Source organism: Heliconius melpomene, chromosome 11, assembly GCF_056956725.1.
Source record: "Heliconius melpomene rosina isolate 202511_hmr_F chromosome 11, ASM5695672v1, whole genome shotgun sequence".
Classification (NCBI taxonomy): domain Eukaryota; kingdom Metazoa; phylum Arthropoda; class Insecta; order Lepidoptera; family Nymphalidae; genus Heliconius; species Heliconius melpomene.
Window position 1 is genome coordinate 2,692,003 of NC_140399.1, and position 23,763 is coordinate 2,715,765.

General features: G+C 33.6%; 1 protein-coding gene across 2 annotated transcripts in view; it reads right to left on the reverse strand.

The window, feature by feature from the left end:
* Nucleotides 1-23,763, reverse strand: part of 5-HT2A (5-hydroxytryptamine receptor 2A) — a 67,189-nt gene that overhangs the window by 16,487 nt on the left and 26,939 nt on the right. For both annotated transcript variants that reach the window (XM_085193243.1, XM_085193242.1), the window contains exons 4-5: nucleotides 18,935-19,056; nucleotides 8,850-9,048 (exon numbers count right to left, since the gene is read on the reverse strand). In XM_085193243.1, the coding sequence (XP_085049369.1) occupies nucleotides 8,850-9,048; nucleotides 18,935-19,056 (321 nt within the window). The remainder of the gene's footprint in view (nucleotides 1-8,849; nucleotides 9,049-18,934; nucleotides 19,057-23,763) is intronic.

A 23,763-nucleotide genomic window follows, 5' to 3' on the forward strand; every position in this document is an offset into this window, starting at 1 on the left:
CGGCGTTAAGTTCCGCCACTCAACATGCACTGTTGCATGCAACATGGAATCTTGTCTATTTATTTTACATTTCGTGAAATATTAAATAATAAAATATAACAAATAATAAATTGAAAATATAACTTTTATTGCTTAGTCATGAGATAAGGGTTCAAGCCTGGGTATCTTAGCTAAATGCTCCTCTCACAATGCTGCCACGCACACAATATGAACTTAACCTACGGTGACATGACAACGAATAAAAAATCTTTAACAATAGGCCATGTTATATAAAGGAATTTCCTCGCTCTGGTATCGAGGTAAGGCGCGGCGTTAAGTTCCACTACGGTGACATGACAACAAATAAAAAATCTTTAACAATAGGCCATGTTAAATAAATAATGGTTTTTTTCAAAGGTGAAGCCGTCGTACTGACGCAGTACAGCTTTGACTTCCATTAGGAGAAACGAATTATTACAATTCCCTCATCCTAGTAACACACTGAATACATAATGTCTCGAAAATTAAGCGAATTAGAACAAGGTAAAAAGTTATAATATCATTCTTAGTATATTTTACCTATGCAGGGATATATTTTACCTATGCAGGGATATATCCCGCACATCGCAGGGTACGCAGAAGAAACCTTGGAACCTTCGTCCCCATTAAGACACTTCCGTTCCCTACTTTCCGCTGAATGAAAATATTGAAATGTTAAAAAGTTTATTTCCTCGAGTAGGAATCAAACCCAGAACCTATCACGTTCACACTGTGCATAGCATAGCTATGCTGCTCAATGCTGTCAATCGTCTTCAAAATACGTAGAAAAGGAAGAAAAACGTTAATATGTCGATAGGTACACATACTGTAACCTAAAAATTTACCATAATATAAAAAAAAAACAGGAATTATAAAGAGAAAATGTGAGCAAGTACATTAAGGCTGGAAATTCCTAAACAATAGATATTTTTCGCTGAGCCATCAAATATAAATTAAAAGTTCATGACAAGCGAAACATTATACGCCATGTTACTTTATATAATATCGATTTTTAAAACACACATTGTTCAGAGCGACTGTAAACTGTTATGGGTTCTATTCCCACTCGAGGAAATGAGCTAGAAAATTAAAATATTTAATATTTTCAATTTCCTAACACTGGTCTCTAGGCAAAGCGCAATTCAATACGCCTGCCTTCAGAATTCGGTGGAAAGTGGGGAACGGAAGTATCTTAATGAAGACAGAGAGAATCTAGTGTCAAGGCACTTCGTTCTTCGCTCACCTATACTGGTATAGCAACGATACGAATATATTTCTTCCGAGTGGTCCTTAAACCTATAACCATCGTCGACTATTGCATCACTGTGCCTCGATGGTCCAAAAATAGTTAAAACATGGAACACCTAATTTAATTTGGTAAAAACTGTACTTAAAACGTACAAGAGTTTTTGTTTAGTCATTAGCTTACTTTGTCTCAACCACATGAATGTGTAAAATTCTCTTTTGTATTACAATATAGGAATGTTTGAACAAAGCGATGTTGCTACCTTTTCTTTTAATATTTTATATAGAAAATACACACTTTTAAAGTTTATATAAAAGGAAAAAAAACAAACGAAATAACAGCTTCCTGCGTTTTTACAAAACATCTCAATGCTATGCGAGGCTGGTGTAGCCTGGGTTAAGACATTCCATTCCCCACTTTTCGCCTTATTTTCGAGACATTAAGGGTTTAGTGGCGGAACTCAACGCTGTGCTATCTTCTTCAGAACGGAGAAATTAAAATTACTCATTTTCCTGTATCGAAATCGAACTCACAATCGTCGCGCTTACGACTGTAAGCGCGACGATTGTGAGTTCGATTTCGATTGTGAGTTCGACTTCTGACTGAAGCAACGCCTCTTCGTAACAACAGCCTTAGAGCAACAGCCTTACATTTTTTTCTTAGCACGTGAGTAAAGTAGCATTTATGTCGCTTTAGTGCAGTGAAACAACTGTCTAACTACAAAGCGATAGTTCTGAGTTCCTCACTCGGGAGGATAAATTTTCATTTACCTGAACTGGTAGACAAAGTCGAGTCGAGTCGACGTTGAGTCTGTAGAGAGATACAGTCAGCTATCAAATAATTGTGTTTAGAAACTTATACCTGGCGTAATCAAATAAGGAACTTCTACATATCAAGTTTCACATACCGAAAGTTATTTGTAGATAGCGCTTCAATAAATCCAACTAATACTGCAAATCTAGATGTAAGTTTGGTTGTTTGTTTATTACATAAAGTTATAATCTATATTAAAAAGGATTATAAAAATTAAAATATCGTGCAGAGCTAATTGGGCTATTTTGAAAATAATATATCACATTTTAGGCTTGGTAACATAACAACATAGCGAGGTAGGCAGAGGAAACCCGGCAACCGGGAAAGCTGTTCCCATTAAGACACTTCCGTTCCTCACTTTCTGACGAGTAACAGAAGCATTGCGTATTCAATAACGGCACTAAATGCCGAACTTTGCCTCGTTATCAGAACGAAAAAACAAAAATATTTAATTTCTTCAAGTGGGAATCGAACCCACAACCTATGGTATTTACAGTGCCCCTGCACCACGACTGGTTTTGGTATAGTATTTATAAATACGACCTTATAATATCTGAAAGTCCATGTTCATCGAAGTTACCAATATAAATCAAAACTAATGACAGATGAATAGGAAAATGAAGACAAGGATTTGCTCAACTTTTGGTAGAAACGTTAAAAGTATTACTTGTTTTTCGAAATATTTATAAATATATCTGAGCTTGTTCCCAACATCTATTATATATATTGTTGAGAGAATATTTGATGAGTAGTAGAAATATATAATACTAGCGGCCCGCTCGCGATTTCACCCGCGTGAACTATGTTATTTTTAATTTCTGTCTCCATGGCTACATGGCTAGTGACGTCTATGCAAAATTTGAGACTTCTAGCATTTAGTAACGAATGACAAACACAAATGTCATTAGTAACGAAGTTTCATACAAACTTTCAACCCCAAAAACAACCCCTTAGAAGTCGAATATTACAAATTCCCGTCTTAGCGAGCACCTACGTCCTATAAGTAACTCCTATGCAAAATTTCAGATTCCTAGCATATGTAGTTTCTGAGATTTCGTGATGAGTGAGTGACCTTTCGATTTTATATATATAGATAACATATATAATTGTGGAGTTATATATTTTTTCGCTTCACGCTGTATCCCGCACAAAGTAGGGGGTAGGCAGAGGGGACTTGGGAAGCTAGTGTTAACTCTTTTCCCTATTAAGATGCTTCCGTTTCCCGTTTTCTGCTGAATTATGGGGGCACTGCGTGTTGAGTCGTGGAACTCTACACTTTCTTACGTGTTAAGTATTAAAATTGTATGTCGCTATTATTATTATCTTCTAAATTTCTGTCATACAGTCTACCATAAAATCTCCGACTAAAATGTCTGACATGGATGGACGAAAAGAGATGCACAAGATGGAATTATAAAAGCGTCGTTTTTTGCCTTTTGTCTATAGAATCCCAAAACAAAATAAATGATAAGATAAGATTTGGGAATAGAAAATATAATCCAAAGTTTACTTAATAAAGAAAATCTCCAAAGAAAAAGATATGACCAATATGTCAAATATTGACAATATAGCAACGAGAGTATATGAGTGTGTACACAACCTGTTCTACAGTTGGACGGACCACTCGAAGCAACCCTCAAACACAATCTTTAAAACAAATATTGTATCTTAGTTATTGTTTTGCTATTTCTATATTAAAAACACTTGCAATTTCACTTTTTTTTTCTTATATACTAGGATTTGGAAGATAGATCATAACACTCCGTTCTCCATTTTCTAAAGAATTTTCAAAACGTGAATTCCGTAGCGGTAGCTCCGTTCCGTAGCTGCGCTTCGTTGAGAGGGGAAATAAATTAAATAATCCCCAGACTGGGAATTGAATCAAGAACTGTCACACCTACAGATATAAACAGAACTAACAGAACAGACCTACAGAAATAAAATTACTTTAACATGATGATATATGTGAACCATTTTTTATTACTTTTACGCTTCCTCCATTACTTTGCATAACTAAAGCGAAAAAAAATAAAATAAATGTATCCCTTAACTGGAAATGGAACCTTTTAGTGTCAAACTCTATGTTCTTAGCTCATAAAATTGACATACTAATCTCCATAGAACCTTCGGAAGACAATCATCATTAACTTTTGTTATGGCACGCACCATAAAATCATAATGTATGTGTCTCTGGACCACTAGTGGACATGCATATAATAGAAATTGCTTAACATTAGTATTATCACATAGTAAACTACACACATTAATATTATTATGGCAATTGTAGCTGTTATAGTTTACTTTACATACACGCGATGGTTAAAGGTTCGATTTATCGATCGATTTATCGATCGATTATTGATTTACTTATCGCTGTATAAAACAGCTCTCCCGTATAACAGAGAAGGCGGAGGGATCAGAGTGTTAATGTACCGTTTACAAATGTTACAAAACCCAATTTTTGAGACATTCTCTGTTAAGTACTAAAACTCAACACAAAACAGAGCGAGGAAAAGAAAATCTTCAAATATAATCATTCTCCGAGTGGGGATTGACCCCACAAGTTCTCACTCTTCATCGAGACCTATCATTCATTATATCATAGTATCATTTCCTAGCACTGGTAATGACGTATAGCGCGGCATCGGGTTCCACCATTCAACATTTATTCCTTTCAATCAATGCAATGCCTGCAGAATTAAGGGGAATTCAGGGGAAGTTCTTATTTTGTGAACGAATTTGAGATAGTCATTGAAATATGAAAATAATTAAAGAAAATTTAAATTCATAATACTACAATTTTCTGTTTCCATTCTCACAAAAAAAAAACGAATAAGCCCCACAAAGATACATACGAATACAATTCACATAATACTTAAGAAAAGGTACTTGCAATAATATATTCTGGCTTCGGTCCAAACAGCGGACGAAGCTGAACCCCGCATCCATCAGGCAACACTGCCAAAGAAGTTTACTACATACGACTTCGATTGTCGATAAGAATGATGGAACAAGGCCGTTGGGGTTGGTATGTCAATGTTTTTTGCCAAAGGCTCTGGTACATATATTTATTTATTGAATTTGTAAAGTCCTTTTTTTAAGCTCTTGTGCGTTTTTTTTTTAAATTTTTATTTATGTTTTGCGTTTTTGCTAAGTGAGAAAGGTCTAGTAATACGTTATAAATAAACGTCAAGTGCGAGTGGGATTTGCCCATGACGGGTTCTGTAATTGTATAGTTTTGAGTCAACGGAAAGTACATAATTATAAAATTTGACAAGCTTAAATTTGTAGGCTCGTTAATTTTTTTCTTTCGTTTTTTTTTATCCGTAATATAAAGGCTCACTCCTTGCCAAATTTCCTAATTCTAGGTCAACAAGTATTCGATATATATTGATGTTGATACAATATACAGAAATAAAAGTGTAAATGCTCGTCTCTTTTGACTGACATACGATGTTTTTTCTGATCTCCAAGGGACTAAAGAAATACATCTTTAATCATTATTTCAGCTTGACACCTTGAAAAAAATGGTCCTAACAGAGACAGAGTTCCCTTTCTTTTTCAGGTACGGAATCTTAAAAATGTGACATTCGCAGGCATTGCTTCTTTGCCAGGATCGGCATTTTTGTAAGTAAAACGATTACATAACGATTCCAAGGCTTGTTTGTTATTATTAATTGACAGATATTATTAATTTAATTTAAACATGAAAACAACAGAAGCAAACTTAGCGAATGATGGATCGGTGGCTTCACTTAATCCCATAACGATGGAGGCTTTATGGAACGAAATAACCTTATATTACCCGCAATATTGTAATATTGCAAATTTTAAACGTTGCTACCTTCTATATTTATGAAAATTACTTATACTATGTATAATACATAGTTGTTGTTTTTTAAGGATTTTCACACCTCAAAAGAAAAAAAAAACGGAACCCTGTTAGTATTTATTAACTATTCAAAAATATTAAGTTAAAAAGCGTAAAATATAAGCATGACGATTGTGGATTCAATTCCCACTCGATAGAATGTGATATTCATTTTCTTCACTCTGGTAACAAGACAAAGCGCGTTTTTGAGGTCCACCACTCAACATGCAATCTGGTAGGTGGGGAAATTTAGTGTTTTAACACTAGATTCCCTAAGGCTCACCTGCCGCTGAAGGCCAATCTTTATTATCTACTGAATTCTGGTGGCATTGCGAAACCTAAAGCCGCGCTTTGCTTCGACACCAGAGCGAATAAATAAAATATACATTTAAATAAATATTTAATTTCCTTGAGTGATGGGGATCGAACCCACAACCACTACCGTTACATACACTTGTGCCTCACTGTGCTAGGTCTAGCTTTAAGGTAATAAAACTAACAATTTTAAACTAGCTTCTACGTCATATTATGTCTGTTCCTACGGAGCTTTTAAGGAAGCTATATGAGCTTTTATCTCAAAGTAATGAGCGCAATACAATATGCTCTTGACAATCTATATATATAAAAGGACTTGTCCTCACTGACTGAGGTAAGACGCACGCACAGCCGTAACCGCTGTGCGTAGAAACGTGGAATTTAGACAGATGTTTACTTTTGTAATCTGGACATCCACTAAGAAGGGATTTTGAAAAATTTTAACCCTAAAGGGGTGAAATAGGGGTTCAAAGTTTGTATGGAAAAAAAAAATTATCGACACCGATTTTTATAAAATTTGAAATTTAGATTTTTAAAAGTATTTAATTGAACACGTATTTCATCGTTTTCTAGAATTCTCCGCCTAAGGGTGCAAATAAGGGGTTGAAAGTTTGTATAGGTTTTTTTTAAATCATCACCATTTTTTATAAAATTTGAAATTCAGACTCTTAAACGTATATAATTTAACATATGTTTCATGGTTTTTTAGAATTCACCCCCTAAGGGTGCAAATAAGGGGTTGAAAGTTTGTATGGGAAAATTCTTAAATCGCCACCGATTTTTATAAAATTTGATATTTAGACTCTTAAAAATATTTAATTGAACATATGTTTCATGGTTATCTAGAATTCACCCCCTAAGGGTGCAAATAAGGGGTTGAAAGTTTGTATGGAAAAATCTTTACATCGCCACCGATTTTTATAAAATTTGAAATTTAATCTCTTAAAAATATTTAATTGAACACATGTTTCATGGTTTATTAGAATTCACCCCTAAATAAGCTAGCGAAGCTGCGCGCGTCCGCTAGTATAATATAAGACTGTAATAATTATATTCATCATGTTATTTAATATTATTTTTGCAGCTTTACGCTGTATCCCGCGTATAGCAGAGTAGGAAGAGGGGGCTTAGTGTTGAGACACTCCACTTTCCGCCGAATTCTGAAGACATTTCGTGTTGAGTAAGCCGCACTTGGTCTCTGTACTCTCTATTACATTCTATACGGCAAGACAAATAAAAGCTTGTAAAAACGTATAAAAAAACGTAACAACAATCGAACCTGGGAATCTTGGATCTTCTTCTAAAAAATAGGCTTAGTAAGCGTAAATTTTCCAGTCGAGTCACTAAAGCGAGAGATGTATTAAGAAATTTACATTTCTAAAGCAACGTTTCAGTGTTAGACAATCCTGGCTCGAAAACAAGGCCAAACGTAAACACAACTTTCATGCTTAGTTGGAATATTTTCTAACTAAGCTGGCTTAATAAATATTTCTATAGATATATTTACTTAAAAAAATTTTTTTTTTTAATAATAATGGAGTTTTTTTAGCTTTACTCTATATCCCGTATATGGCAGCTCGTACCAAACAGCACTCCGTTCACCACCTTCCGTTGTATTTTCGAGACATTTCGTGTCAAATTGCGTAACTCAACACTGTTAACCTTATCGTATTGTTGTCACCAGAGCGAAAAAAAATGAAAATGTTAAATATTTCATTTCTCCGAATGGGAATCGAACCCGCAACCGTCGCGCTCAGTCCGCGACGTCGATATCTCTACGTCTTTATATCACAACGGATTTCATACAATAAAATCTGATTTTGAAGTTGAAATTCTGCTAAAGATAGATCAACTCCCTTTCCAAGTACCGACGTATTTTGGAGGCAAGCAGAAAATAAACTGATAAATTATATATTCTGTTAAATACTTCCCACTTATCCCGCAAAATACTGCAAATTCATAAAATACATACAAAACCATTTTATCTCTCAAATACTATACTAGTCTACAAAGTAATATTTATTTTAAGCTTACTTTATACTTCAGTGACTAGAGATAAAATTTCTTAATATTCAACACCTATCCAAGTAAAATGAGGTTTATAGCTCTCTATTGGGCAAAATCTTAGAAATTCATTTTTATTACAAACAATAAACAACAAAAACAAAGCTATTATTTGCTTCTTAAATTCTTAAGAGGCTTTCTTAATGTCATTTTTAGGGATCCGTACTTGAAAAGGAAAAAAAAGGAACACAGTCTAACAAGATCTTGAGATAAATCTCAAGATCGCGTCGCGTCAAGCTTGTAAGTCGTTGCAATAAAAAAATATATCCATTTATACATCTTTTTTTTTTACATTTTGTATGAAATTTAACTCGTAATTAAAACCTACAGGAAACTTTCCGTGGATCTCCAATTATGGATTTTATTTTAAAAATCATTACAAATATATATTTGTATTTCATGTTATACAAAATGAGTGCTTTCGCCCGCAAACTTAACTTTGTCAGTTTTATTTGCTACGTTATATTTCTCTACACAAACTAAACAATTTATGTACTAACAACTAGTATACAAATGAATTACCTTCTCTGAGTCCCTCCAGGTACAGGAGTCGCTGCTAACCTCGCCTGCCTCTTCAACAGCTGCACCGTCAACGCAAAGGATACGACCATCATGAACATAGGAATATAGAAGGCGACTAGAGACCCAAATATCCAGAACAACCGGTTGTTTATCACGCAGAGATCCGGCGTTGGCATTATGTTCGTTCTGTTGATAAGACCTGCAAAAGGACCTTTAATAAGAATATAATTATAATATTCATTTTTTTCCCTGTGGTAGAATCATTAACAAAGTTAAAATAATTAATTATGTTTGCATGATGTAAAATTGTGAGGCCTAGGTGTGGGTTCGATTCAAACTCGGGGAAATGAATTTCATATTTTATATTTTCATTTTCTTTCCTCTGGTAACGAGGCAAATCGCGGTGTTGTGTTCCACCACTTAAAACGCAATGCCTTAAGAACTCAGTGGAAAAGTGGAGAACGTGTTTTAATGCGAAGCGGATTGCCTCAATTGGTGAGTTCCCAGGTTCCATCTGCCTGCCGCGAGCATGACGAGGTGCTCTAGTATTAAATATAAACATTTCCTAGTTGATATTTGAATCTAAAACCATTGCCTGGATTCATTCCTACCAAACCACTACGTATATGGAGAATAAAATAAATATAATCATATTTAAAACGACTCCATCCTTTGAAGCATATTCAACTTTACATGTAAATACCACAGAAGCCCACAATATAATTTAGTTTACTGAAACGAAATTGATATCTATTTCTATAATATTAAACATTAGAATCCTTTGCTTAGACTTTTGAGGTTTTCAGTAAAGATTTTTCATACATTTCAATACAAGCAAATATTCTTTGCATTTCCATTGCAACGTTGCATATTTACAACGTATTCTGAAATAAGTCAGCCTTTCTTCGAAACTCTACGATCTTTGACCTTTTCACGTTTCTAAAATACTAAAATATGCTTATATTAAATTTTTATTGGCTCACAAACGGTGACTTGGAAGACCATTAATGGAATTATCATTTTAAATTACTGCTCAATTGGTTATAATTATAAAAAAAAAAAATGTAACATGTAAAATATTTTATTTAAAAGTTCTTTTTTTTTTTTTTGGAAACTTGTAAATTCGGCAGAAACTGGGGAACGGAGTGTCTTAGGGTTCCCCCTGCTTACCCTGCTGTGTGCGGGTTACAGCGTGAAGTTTAATTAAATGTTAAGAATATGAATAAAATAATATTTTTACATATATTTTGTGATATTAACGACTGAATTTATCTTATCACCTAAAGTAACTAAAGCTACTATGGTGCAATGTAAATTGATTTTTAAGCCTAGTGCTTCTAGGTCAGCCATTATTATGGTTTTTATTATTATTCGAGGATTTGTATATCAAACTATTATTATAAATGTGAATTTAAGTTTGTGTGTCAATCGATTATCATTAGAGATATGGGAAAGGACATAGGATACTTTTTATTAAATTCAAAATATTCTTTATTCAAATAAATTTTATAAGCACTTTTGAATCGTCGAATGTACATGTCAACAAAAAGCTACCACCGGTTCGGAAGGCAGTTCTGCTGAGAAGAGCCGGCAAGAAACTCAACAGTTGCTCTTTTCAAAGTCAATGGTATATTTTACTATTACATTAGCTGGCAGCTGTCCTGCCTGACATTCAATAGACATTAATTCCATACATGCTTATCCTCTAAATATTCTTGAACAGTGTAATACGCTTTACTTGTTAGAATTTTTTTTACTGATATTTTAAATTTTGGAAGTGGCAAATTAAGAATACACTGCGGAATTTTATTATATACACGTATACTCAGACCCATAAAGGATTTATTAACTTTTTGGAGGCGAAAACTTGGTGTAACAAGCTTATCTTTATTTCTCGTTTCTATCGTATGACTGTCGCTATTTTTTCTATGACAATGTATATTTTGTCGGACAAAGAGAATATTATAGTATAGAAATTGGGAAGCAACTGTAATAATACCTGCATCTTTGAAAACATCTCGCAGAGAATCTCGAGCTCTTAGATTATAAATATATCTTACGGCTCTCTATTATTAAAAAAATATAGTATTCTTTAAATATTATATAAAAATCAGCTTTAACAAGCAAAGCGGCAATTGAATTACTGGTGTTTAATATATTTTATTCCTGTCTTGTTAAATATGGGGGCTTAGGTTTCATCATTAAATACGTATTTTGCCAAAAATATATATAAGAATATCGGAGAAACAAATTATGTATATAGATTTTCTCTAAAATATACATTTGTGTTCAGTTTCGAGCTTTATTCCACAAAAGCCAATGTAGGTAGAGAGAACATAGAGTTAGGACTCTCCGTTTCTCACTCTCCACCGCTACGTGCAGGATTCACCGTGAAGCAAAAAAAACAAAAATAGATAAAAATAAATTATATGTACACTTATATAAATTATATAAGAACGTCCCGTAACTCCACGTTCTCCACCACCACCACCATCTCTAACCAAAATTTACTATAAGGAATAATGAAATGAAAAAATAATATTAAAAATATCCTTCTAAGGACTGTAGTCTAGTCACCATTTCAACTAAGAAAAGTAAAGCTAAAATATTTCTTTCATTTTAAAAATATTCTTAAAATGTAGCCTCAATTTTTTATCTGCCTGACAAAATAATGAAACTCTCCAAGATTAATGTCAGCAGAAGTGTTATTTTTTTATGTTATTACTACATAAGATATTTCATGAAATGTCACACTTTAAAAGCGTGAAAATAATATGTCTAATAGTTAAACTTAGAAGTGTTTTTTCTGCGCATAGTGGGGTTGACAAAGGGAACCTGGGAACCTAGTGTTAAGACACTCCATTCCGCGTTTTACACCGAATTCTGAATACACCGCGTGTTGAGTGGCGGAACTCAACACCGCGTTTTGCCTCAACACCATAGCGAAGAAATGAAAATATAAATTTAAATATTCATCCATTCATTCATCATTTCCTCGAATGGGGATTGAACCCACAACCAGTCACGTTTACAGTCAAACACTTGTGCCCAGGCCACTATTGGCCTCTGGCACTTACAAATATTTAACAGTAAATTAGTATATACGTATTTATTTTAAATGAATAGATGCTCTAAACCACAACCCTTTCAGGTTCCACCGCAAGACTGATGAAACGGAAGGTAAGACTATAGAATCCTTTTAAGAGAATGTTGGCTGTGCATTGTGATTTATGATTTGATTGATATATATAAGATTTTGGGTTCCTTTTGTCTGGTTGTTGTCATCAACCCCTTTTTGTTCCTATTCCTATTGTAAATAGTAAGGGGTTTAATATGGATACAATAGTATTTAAATTAGCTTTACAATGTATCCCACACGTGGCAGGGTAGGCAAAGGGAACCTGGGAACCTGGTGCTAAGACACTCCGTTCCCATTAATACACTTCCCTTCCCCACTTTCCACCGAATTCTGGAGGATCTTTTGCCAGTTATATATATAATCTAAAATCTTATATAAGCTCGACTTTATTTATGTTTTCTTAAAATATAAACACAGTAAATCTCGGAAAATCTCATGAAGGTGAATGTGAGACAGATTATACAGAGAGTTCGTTTATATTTACTATTTCCTCCACTTGCATACGTGAGTAATTTTGGTAATTAAATGACGTAGACTGTATAATATAAGGAAGGAGGATAAACGATCAAAAAAATATTTTTATGGCTAAATTAATATTTGATATAAAATATGTTTTAAAAAAATGTCAAAAATGAAATATCTAATATATATAAATTCACAGTGCGGTTGCTGAAATAAATAGTTAGTTTCTTTAGTTTCTTTTGCTTTAGTTTTTCAAGGCTCAATAGACAAAATACGATCCAAAGGATCCCGTCAACCAACCCACAATAACTTTAAAAAGGAAAAAGATTAGAGCAACCAAAAGTAATTGGTATATAATATAATTTAAATTGGTATATAATATAATTTTCTGTTGAATGCGGAGTTCAATTAAGTAACAAGGACTTCAATATTATTTTCATCACGTCTTGTTCGTTACTGACTCAAGGTGTATCTGTACGCCATTTGAGGTTGTTTCTTGGTTGTTGGAATTTATCTTTTATTAAATATAAAAGATAAATTCATTCATCAATATATTTTACATATTTTATAGATTTATAACGCAACGGGTTGTCGGTTCGATTCCCACTCGAGGAAGTTTCAGTTCTTGGCTCTCAACTCCACGAGGCGCGAATGCCCCAAGAATTTGCGACTTCCCGAATTCTTGAGGCATTGCGTGTTGAGAGGCAGAACTCAACGTCGCGCTTTGCCCTTTTACCAGAGCGAGGTAATGAAAATATATATTTTTTTCATTCCCCCGATTGCAAATTGAACCTATAACCGTCACGTCGCTTATACCACAGCCTTTATTATATTAATATAGATAAATATATTTCCTTATATTATGTGTTTATTACATAGTATAGTTAGCTAATCTTCATATTACAGACTGCCTTGCTCGAAGTCTACCTACTAATATAATTGTGCACGTATAATTATAATTATGTAATTGTATTAATATGATACAGTTACTGCATAATTAGGTCATAATTGAGGATATGAGAGGATCTTTATAGGACTTCTAAATATAAACACGGTGGATGCTGGTTCGACTACCTTTTAGGGGAATGATGATATTTAAATTATTTCCAAGTTAACGCTCTGGTAAGAGACGGAGAGAAAGAGTGCTATTCACATTGCTGAACATGTAATATATTGAGTTCGTGCGGAAAATAGACGAATAAGTCATTTACCTCTAAGTATCCTCTGTTTACATTGGAAAAGAAGCGAAAAAAAAATGTAGTTATTAGATTTTTTACTACAATATTTTTTTCATCTCCTCGAGTGGGGATTGAACCCACAATCATCACGTTACAGTCACACCCTTATGCCGCTGTGCCACGACGACCTCAATATAGTTAATTAATATGAGATAAATTTAATATCAATTAAAATTTTAAAACAATATTATATGACTCGTATACGTTATATCGAAGGCGAAACACCTGCGGCCACAGCTGGCTTAGTATCTTATTAAGAAAATGGATGAGAAGATCTACACTTTCACCAAGTAATATAATAACGCCACCTAAAAAAAATACTTATTTTATGTATGATATCACATAAATAAACTGAGTCAAAATATTTTACTTGTAATGATTTTCAGCCATCATGGCGCTAGGATGTTGCTGGTTCGATTCTCATGAGTGGGCTAATAAATTATATTATTTTTTTAACCCTGATAAAAAGGCAAAGCGCGGCGTTGAGTTCCCCTACTCATCACGTGATATGCCGATAAATAGAGGTAGATTGGGGAACAGAGTGTCTTAGCACTTCTGCTTGCCATGGATGTATCTAGAGATATTTTCTGGGGGAGCTGGACTTTAGCTTTGAACAAATGTGCTCTTGTAAAGTTTTCTTGTTCTTTTTCAACGCTATTTTTATTAATAAAATTTCTGGGATGGCCACGGCCTATTCAGCGGCCATGGCCGTATCCTACGCCTATGCTGCTTACCTCTTATATGCACAGCACACTTACAGCTGCAAGTTAAAAAAAAAAAATGTATATTCAGAGATAATTTTGAATCAGGAAAAAACAGATAAAAAGAGCTGGTTGGAGTTGTTTACCATATTACTAAGGATATTGTTAAAGTATGACATGAGGTCTTTAATCTGCATAAAAAGGAAAACAAAGTGATTCACCCAAAATATTTCACAACACATAAAATTAAAAAAAAAACAAAAGATATAAAAGACTTATTACTTCCTAGATATTTTAATAACACAAAATCTTCGCCAGCTCTCAGAATAACTGGGTAACCGAATTAATCAAAGTTTCCAAAATCCATTTCGATCCAAAAACAAGGAAATAGATTTCCCTAATAACCGCTTAATTGGGGTGCCGGGGTTGAGAACATCTTTTAACATAATTTGACCATGATTGATTAACGACTTAGTAGTAGCACTCATAGAATTCTCGATTTACTTGACTTAACTCCAATCGGAATGGATTCTTAAAATTTTTGTTAACTGTCATATTTTGGTTTATTAAATTATTTTATACAATTTCTTAAGTGTTCTTCCACACTTAGAGAAGAAAAAAGATTTTTAGAAAACATTATAAAAAAAATAACTTAGCCGGATTTGAACCCGCACCCTTTTGAAACCGTCCAAGTACATTCTCATCGGGCTACGTCGAAATTCTTATATGTTTGTTAGAACTTATTGTTGCTAGCATCTATGTAGGGAGATTTTTACAAATTTCCGCTACCCAAAGATAATTGCTTAGAATTATCCAGATGGAGAAGAAACGTCTTCTATTAAAAAACAATAAAAGTAAGCATTTTTTACAAAATATACACTAAAATATATATATTTTTTACAAGCAACCTTTCATCAATGACAAACATTTGCAAACTCACATTAAAGTGATGAATGAAAGCTGTCACACAGAACACATGATAAGCATATTTTTTTTAATATTATATATTGTTTTTCATAATCATATTCGTATATCATATAGGGTCAGTCGTGGGGGCACAAGGGTGCGACTGTAAGCACAATAGGTAGTGGATTCGATTCCCATTCGACGAAATGAAATATTTAATATTTTTATTTCTTCGCGCGCTAGTTACGCGGTAAAGCACGGCGTTTAGTTCCGATAGTCAACTCGTAATGGCTTTGGACACGACTGGCCACAACTACGTATTACTACAAAAGACGTAATGATTCGTTTGTATCTAAGATTCTGCTAAGATCCACAAAAGCAATGCTATAAATAAACTTGGGAACTTTGAGTGTCAGTCAACAGACATTATTACTGCTCTGAGCGGAGACGGTGAAGTGAAAACAGATGAAAGAGGAAGTTCTTCCCGCTCAGCATCAGACCTTTCAAACAATTATAATGGGTTGAGCTAATTTTAGATTGAAATCATACCTATATTATAAAGCTGAAAAGTTTGTTTGGTTATACACACCAATCTCTAGAATTGCTAATTCGAACGAAAAAAATATTCTTGTCTTTGATAATCCATTTTTTGAAGAAAAGTTATTTTAGAAAATAAAATCTTGCACTAGCTAGCTTTTATATTGAAAAATCTTTGCTTTTGTACCATTTATTTTCTCTTATTGTATTACAGCTGCGCTTGGAGCAAATAAAACCAATTTTGAGACATAGAATGTGACGTCATTTTAGTGTATTCGTGATATAATACATTGTTCATATTATAAATATTAATAATAGGACGACGTAGCTCGATGAGAACGCATGGCTTAGTGGGTTAGAGCGATAAGTTTCCAAGAGGCGCGGGTTCAAATCACGCTACGTTCAAATTCTTTTATGTTTTCTAAAGAGTATTTTTCCTTTTGTAGCACCTGTTTTAATATATGTTAAAATATAAATGTTTTCAGGATATTTTACTTAAAATATTTCCTAGCATGTTTTTCAGCCCGCAGCAGTCTAGGGTTACATTGAAGTCCTAGATTTCTAGATCCTTCTTTTTAAGAGTGCAATATGAAACTAAGAAATGCGTAACTCAGTACAGTCTACATAAAATTACAAAAAAAAACCGTTACAATAGTAGTTAAAAGCAAAGAGGTGTAGTGGGACAGTGTCTAATAGAAACGCGATAGTTGCCAATTCAAATCCTACTCGGAGGAATGATTATATTTTATTTAATTTATTTTAATTTCGCTGTTGACAAAACATTTGGTCTTCTAATCGCCGCCTTAAATTCCATCTTTTACCCAATATATCAAAAATTGAGTGTAAAATGCAGTCTTAACTATTTCCTCTTTCTACTTTGTTATTAAAAAAAATTCTAGCAGAAACTATATAGCAATATTGTAGAAGAAAACTACATAGCGTTCTAAGTCTCGAAAGTGCACTTCGTGAGCACTTAATGAGGCGCCCGCGGTGTTATTAAATTTCATAATTATTAAGGCCAAAATTTTAGTGCAAGGCTCGCTACTACACTTTGAATTTTTGCAACGGTACATTAAAAAAGTTCAGCGGTTTCTTTTATATTAATATTGAGAAGAAAATTGAAATATTAGTTAGGTTTGTCTTTAATGTTCAAAATTATTTTTTCTAATAATTAGCTTTAGGCTGTATAGCAGGGTACACCAATTGCCTTAGATTACTGCCTCAGAAACAATTCTATTCCTATCATCATTACAAATTATTCCCCCCAATGAGAATCGAATCCACAACGATCACATTAACAGTTAGATGTTCCACTGCGCCACGACAGCCTTAGAAACAGATATACAGGTACAGTTATATTTTCTTATCGAACCAGCCAGTTCAGTAACATTAAAGTCGACAGCTTCTTAGCACTAAATCAAAAGGAAATAATGAATAAAGATTTACGAGTGAAATCGCTCATAAAGATCCGAAGGGTCCCAAATTCGATTCCAGATTATGTTTCTCATTGGTTCTTATATGAAATGCACAGTTGAACGGAATAGCTTTGTCCGATTTTCCGAGAGGTTAAGCAAATTAAAGCTTGGAACATTTAAATTGTGACGGTTTGTTAATTTTGTGAATGTTAATTTCGTTGTTTTCACATACACGTACTTGTTGTGGGATTATTATTATTCTTTTTTTTTATGTTCATGCTGTGTCACGCTAATAGCTGGGTAGAAAGAGGGACCTCGGAACCTAGTGTTAAGATACTCCGTTCTCCATTAAGACACTACCGTTCTGCAGAATTCTTGAGGCATTGTGAGTTGAGTGGTGGAGCTCAACGCTGCAATTATTTTTATTCATAGACCTATACAACGCAAACTAAATGCAGGCAAACAGAATGGAAGGTTCTAATCCAAATACAGTTATTTAAAAGAGAAAGGAGATTTTTTTACTCTGTGAATTTTCATCATGTTTTTATTTCATCATAATTTTAAAGAACCAGCTACCTAGATATTTTTATTTTTCAAGGTATATTGTATTTTATACAAACCAATGTGTTTCATTTGATATCCATACTAGGTGGGTTTTGTAATTTGTAATCCACCATTTTGTTGCGGCGGCCATTTTGAATTGACAGCAATACAGATTAGATATATATAATTTCATTTCACTGATACGGCAAGTTAAATAAACGCTTGCAAAATACGTATTAACACATCACTAGATTCTTAATTTTCTACCTTGTTTTTTCTACCTTACCTATGTCAAATTGCAAAAATAAACACCTCACTATATGCAATTTATGTACGAGATTACTTCTTTTCTACTATAATATTCTATCACATATTTTAATCATACCATTTGTATTAGACGACCACGACCGCTCTGTCAAGAGCGAAACGACAAACGACGACAACGACGACGACGATTTGTATTAGAAATACAAAGTAAAACCCAATACAAAGTAAAATAACAAGCTTTAGTATAATCATAATAACGAAAAGTATAATGTCAATCAAAAATTAAGAGGCACAATCTGTTTTAACGAGAATCAAAGTCAACTTGATTATTATCTCATTTGAATGGAAAAAGAACGTTTGAAGTAACAATTGAGTTCCAACCTTTACAGATAGATGTTTTTAATTTCTTTCATCTTCAAGTGGACAGTAACAAGCTTAATTGAATAAATGTTAAGATTATAATATGTATTTTATTAAACTTCTGGCTTTCTTAAAATATAATTTCTTGAAGGCACGGTAAGAGTGCACCTAGTGCACCCACCCATTCAGCCAAAATTCAAGAGATTTAAACATGGCCTGGTGAAGATCAACTTTAAAAAGCACTTGTACCTTTCATAATGCAATTTCTTTATACCTTCACGCATCTCCACCATATCCTGCATATACTTACCCATTTCTTGTGAAAAACATAGTATACGTATATAAGCAAAGTATTTTTTTTTTTTCGTAACAGATTTAGATAACGCCTTAATACAGACACAAAGACTATTGATTCAATCTCCACTCGGGTGAAAGATTAGAATATATTTAAATTATTTTAATTTACTCTACTCTACTGTAATTAAATTCCTTTTAAAATGAAATATACTTAACTTACCTAAAACAGTGATAGAGCTCGACACGAACATGCTGAGCAGCCACACCAGGGCTATTTTGATGACCACCAGCCGTTTAGTCGAATGGTGCCGGCTTTTAAGTGGATTTCGGATACCCAAGTACCTGTGGAAATGAATATAATACCTACATAAATGCAATAAAAATACATTGTTTGAAGGTATAAATATATTTTTTTGATTTTTTTTTGCAGATTTACGCTTTTTTGTACAGGTAATGAAGAGGAAGCTAGTGTTATGACACTCTGTCCTCCATTTTCCATCGGGTCTCGAACATTCAAAACCGGTCGTTAATAAGACAAGATTAGCTTTTTGTTTTTTTTTTGCTTCATATTGCAGGCAGGCAGAAGGTTGGCAGAGAAAACTTCGGTTCCGTACTTTCTGCCGAACTCTTCGCGTGTTAAATGACAGAATTAAAGCTAGAAATTAATCTATTAAATATTTTACTTTCTCAAGTTGGAATCAAACTCACAACTTTAGCCACGCTTGTGCCCTTGTGCCATATCTGGTCTCTACTCTAATCTATATGATTGGAACTACAGTTATTTTAAAAGAAAACCAACATTATATAAATAAGTATTTTATAAAACTCCCAAACAAATGTTCTAATAATTACTATTAAATAATAAATTAACTTTGTCAGTCATATCTTTTAAAGAATTAGATACCGGTGCTAATATCAAAGTTAGTTCATTAAATGAGCAGCCTCTATAAAAAGCGCTGAATAAAAGGAACATCCGACTTTTGTCTTCCCGGATGTCCTTTCGCCGTACCTTTTTCTAAGAAATATGTATATTTTAAGAATTGATATTGAAAATTTATAAATTTTATTCAGGTTAAAAGTTAAAGAGAATAAAAATATTATTTCCAAGTTTTAAAGTATTTTAAGGTACTTATAAAAATATTTCCGGATTTTTTTCCGAAAAATGGGGAACGGAATGTGTTAACGCTAGGTTCCCTCTATCTAGATGTAGGGACCCTGCTGTGTGTGGGATACAACTTGACGTAAAAAAAACAATCTATATATATAAAATCGAAAGGTCACTCACTCATCACGAAATCTCAGAAACTACAAGTGCTAGGAATCTCAAATTTTGCATAGGAGTTACTTATAGGACGTAGGTGCTCGCCAAGACGGGAATTTGCAATATTCGACTTCTAAGGAGTTGTTTTTGGGGTCGAAAGTTTGTATGAAGCTTCGTTACTACAAATGCTAGGAGTCTCAAATTTTGCATAACGTCACTAGGACGTAGTCATGGAGACAGAAATTAATAATAACATAGTTCACGCGGGTGAAACCGCGAGCGGGCCGCTAGTTATATGGTAGTTGGAAATAACAAAAGGCAGCATTCATTAAATTAAAGCATTGTAAGTCTATAAAGCGATACTTTCTATCAAAATACGTCATATTTTTTATTGCGTTCTATTATGTCCGAGCTTAGAAGAATCTTTAGTAGTCATCATTTTCTTAATAGCTCTAAGCGAACAGACCGTAAGCCTGTAATCACGCTAAAGCATATAAAGGATAAATCAAAGAACATTTAATTATATAGATATTTAAATAAAAATTAACCTTTTTACAAAATATTTGAAATATATTTATTTTTCTATTCTTAAAATATATATATATCATTTATTTTAAATGTAACAATATAAAAATACAGCGTTAAGTTCCTCTACTAAACACGAGCATAATATCTCGAAGCAGTATAGTGTCTATAAAATCGATCCTCTTCGCATATTCTTCTCTATGTGGATACGTGCGTGGACGCAGGGGCAGTGGATGTGGGTTCCATTCCCACTCGAAGGAATAAAATATTTAATAATTTCATTTTCTCCCATTGGTAACGAAAAGCGTTGAATTTCGCCACTCAACACGCATGCTACCTCTGCCTACCATCCCATATGCGGGATACAGCGTGAAAAAATCTAATTGCTCGAACCAATATATAGCATAGCTGGCAGCGGATATCCACCACGTATTTATCGGGCCTATAAAAATACAGCATTTCTTCTATATAAATTGGCCACTTCAAGAGGGTCTCGACTAAGGAAATAAGGCACGTAACGTTATATCCTTTTGGTAAACATTTGTTCCGATAAAACGGTATGTATACAGTAATCTGAATCGTGACCCCGCACTCTGTCATGTCTTAATATAGACGGAGTTAAATTACATGACATTATTACCATTATTACCTTTATGGTGCAGTGGTAATTATAAGCTTCATGCTTTATCCCGGTTATAACAGGGTCGATTCCGGTCTGAAGTCGATTTGGTGTTATAATATTAGTGTACACTACTTAAAAAAATCAGCTCCACGCTGTCTCCCGCATATAGTAAGACTAGCGGACGCGCGCAGCTTCGCTTGCCTATTTAAGGGTGAATTCTAATAATCCATGAAACGTGTGTTCAATGAAATATTTTTAAGTCTAAATTTCAAAATTTATAAAAATCAGTGGCGATTTAAAGATTTTCCCATACAAACTTTCAACCCCTTATTTGCACCCTTAGGGGGTGAATTCTAGAAAACCATGAAACATGTGTTTAATTATATACGTTTAAGAGTCTGAATTTCAAATTTTATGAAAATTGGTGACGATTTAAAAAAAACCTATACGAACTTTCAACCCCTATTTCACCCCTTTAGGGTTAAAATTTTTCAAAATCCTTTCTTAGTGGATGGCCAGATTACGAAAGTAAACTTTTGTCCAAATTTAACATTTCTACCATCAGCGGTTACGGCTGTGCGTGCGTCTTAACTCAGTCAGTGAGGACAAGTCCTTTTATATATATAGATAGGGCTAGGGTTGAGGGAACCTAGTGTTAAGACACTCCGCTCCCCATTTTTGGAGGTATTACTTGTAAAATGTCATAATTCGACTCTACTTGAATATTTCGTTTTAAAGATAGTTACTTAGGTATCCTAAGTTCTAACGAAAATGAAAACTCAAACCCGGCATGTGGCCTTATTTTGCTCTGCACATTTCTACTAAACTTTTCAAGCTCATAAAGAAAATCATTTGCATACAAACATCCACAATATGAGACGGTTAGTAGATCCCTTTACAACAACTTAGGCCTTTAAGGAAATTCGCTGATGAGAAGGCGTGATTATACAAAAAGAGTAAACTTTTAAAGCTAACAATTGGAACTTCCATGTATGATATAACACTATTATAGTAGAGGCTATTGTGACGCACTGGAATGGTGTGTGACTGGAAGCATAATGGTTTTGGGTTCGATTTCCACTCGAATTCGGTCAAAAAGCGGATTGTCTTGACAGTTGCCTGCTTTGCCTTACGGGATAAAGAAAACTACGGATAAAACTACGGATAGTTGAAAAAAAAATGTTATATCGTGAAATTAACTGAGTATTATTTAAGATTATTATACACAAATTGAAGATTTAAATCCTAATAAAAATGTATATTTAATTAAATTAATTACTTTTTCTTTCCAAGACATTCAAGATTAAAAATTAAATATTCAATAGTTATTTCTTATAATGTTTGCGTTTTGATTGTATGCCATAAAAAATCGTCGGATACACTAAAAATGTCCGTAATAAAAAAATATATTTATCTAATTTCTATTAATTTAACTTAAAAGTTTAAAATACAGTTTTAAAAGTTTAAGTACTACAGTTTTTAGAGTTTTCTTAGAAACTCCGAACTTAAATCTGTTCCGTTGATTAAAGTAATTTGGAACCTAAACTATAATAAAACTTTTACAACTAACATAACGGATGAACAGACAGAATTAGATATATTTTTTATCGTCAAATATCGCCAACGTTTTACGATCTATTTAGATGGGATTGTAATAATAATAATTAATTTTAAGAAAACAACTTGTCTTACTTGTGTGATGAAAACAAACACCTCGGAACTTATATAGTACCTGCCTTTACTTCCTTTCCAAGACAATCTACTAGTTTTATAATATTTTCATTTCCACGCTCTGGTAACGAGGCAATGCGACGTTGAGTTCTGACTCTCAACACGCAATGTGTCCAGAATTCAACAGAAAGGGGGAGACGGAGTGTTTTAACACTAGGTTCCCTCTGCGTACCCTGTTGTGTGCAGAATACAGCGTGAAGCTATGAATAAAGAAACAGGTTTACTTTATTACTTTTTTAGCATCCCACTGCATATTGTAGAAAAAGTGGAGAAAACCTAGTGTTAGGGGTACTTCGTTTCCGAATTTGGTGACATTGACTGTTAAATGGCGAGGAAATGAAAACCATAACGCCTTTAACACCATTTTAGGAACTCAACATTAAATTATACTAATATCAGTAATATTATGAAATATTTTTTTGATATAAGTGAAAAATATATATAACGTTCTCAGCTCAAGCTGAGAACGTTGCTTTCGGCAAAATAGGCCAGTTCTCTAACATTAGGCGCAAACGAACCACCATATATGCTCGGCACGAGGGTACAATTTATTAGGATTCGTATACACACAATATAAATGATGACGGTAGAATAACTAAAAGATAATAAAATATTTATTTATTTACTGCTCTATGTGTTTATGTTAATTAAAAGGGCCAGTCCTGATGCAGAGGCTTAAGAGACAGGTTCGATTCTCACTCGAGCTACATTCGGGATACAGCGAGAAGTTAAAAACATTATAAAAAGGTTGTAAAAAAAGTAATATGAGGTAATATTATTTATGGAAATTAATTTTCATTATATATGGCAAAGCGCGGCGTTGAGTTCTGCCACTCAACACGCAAAGCCTCCAAAATTCGGCAGAAAGTGGGAAACGGAGTGTCTTAACACTAGGTTCCCTCTGTCTACC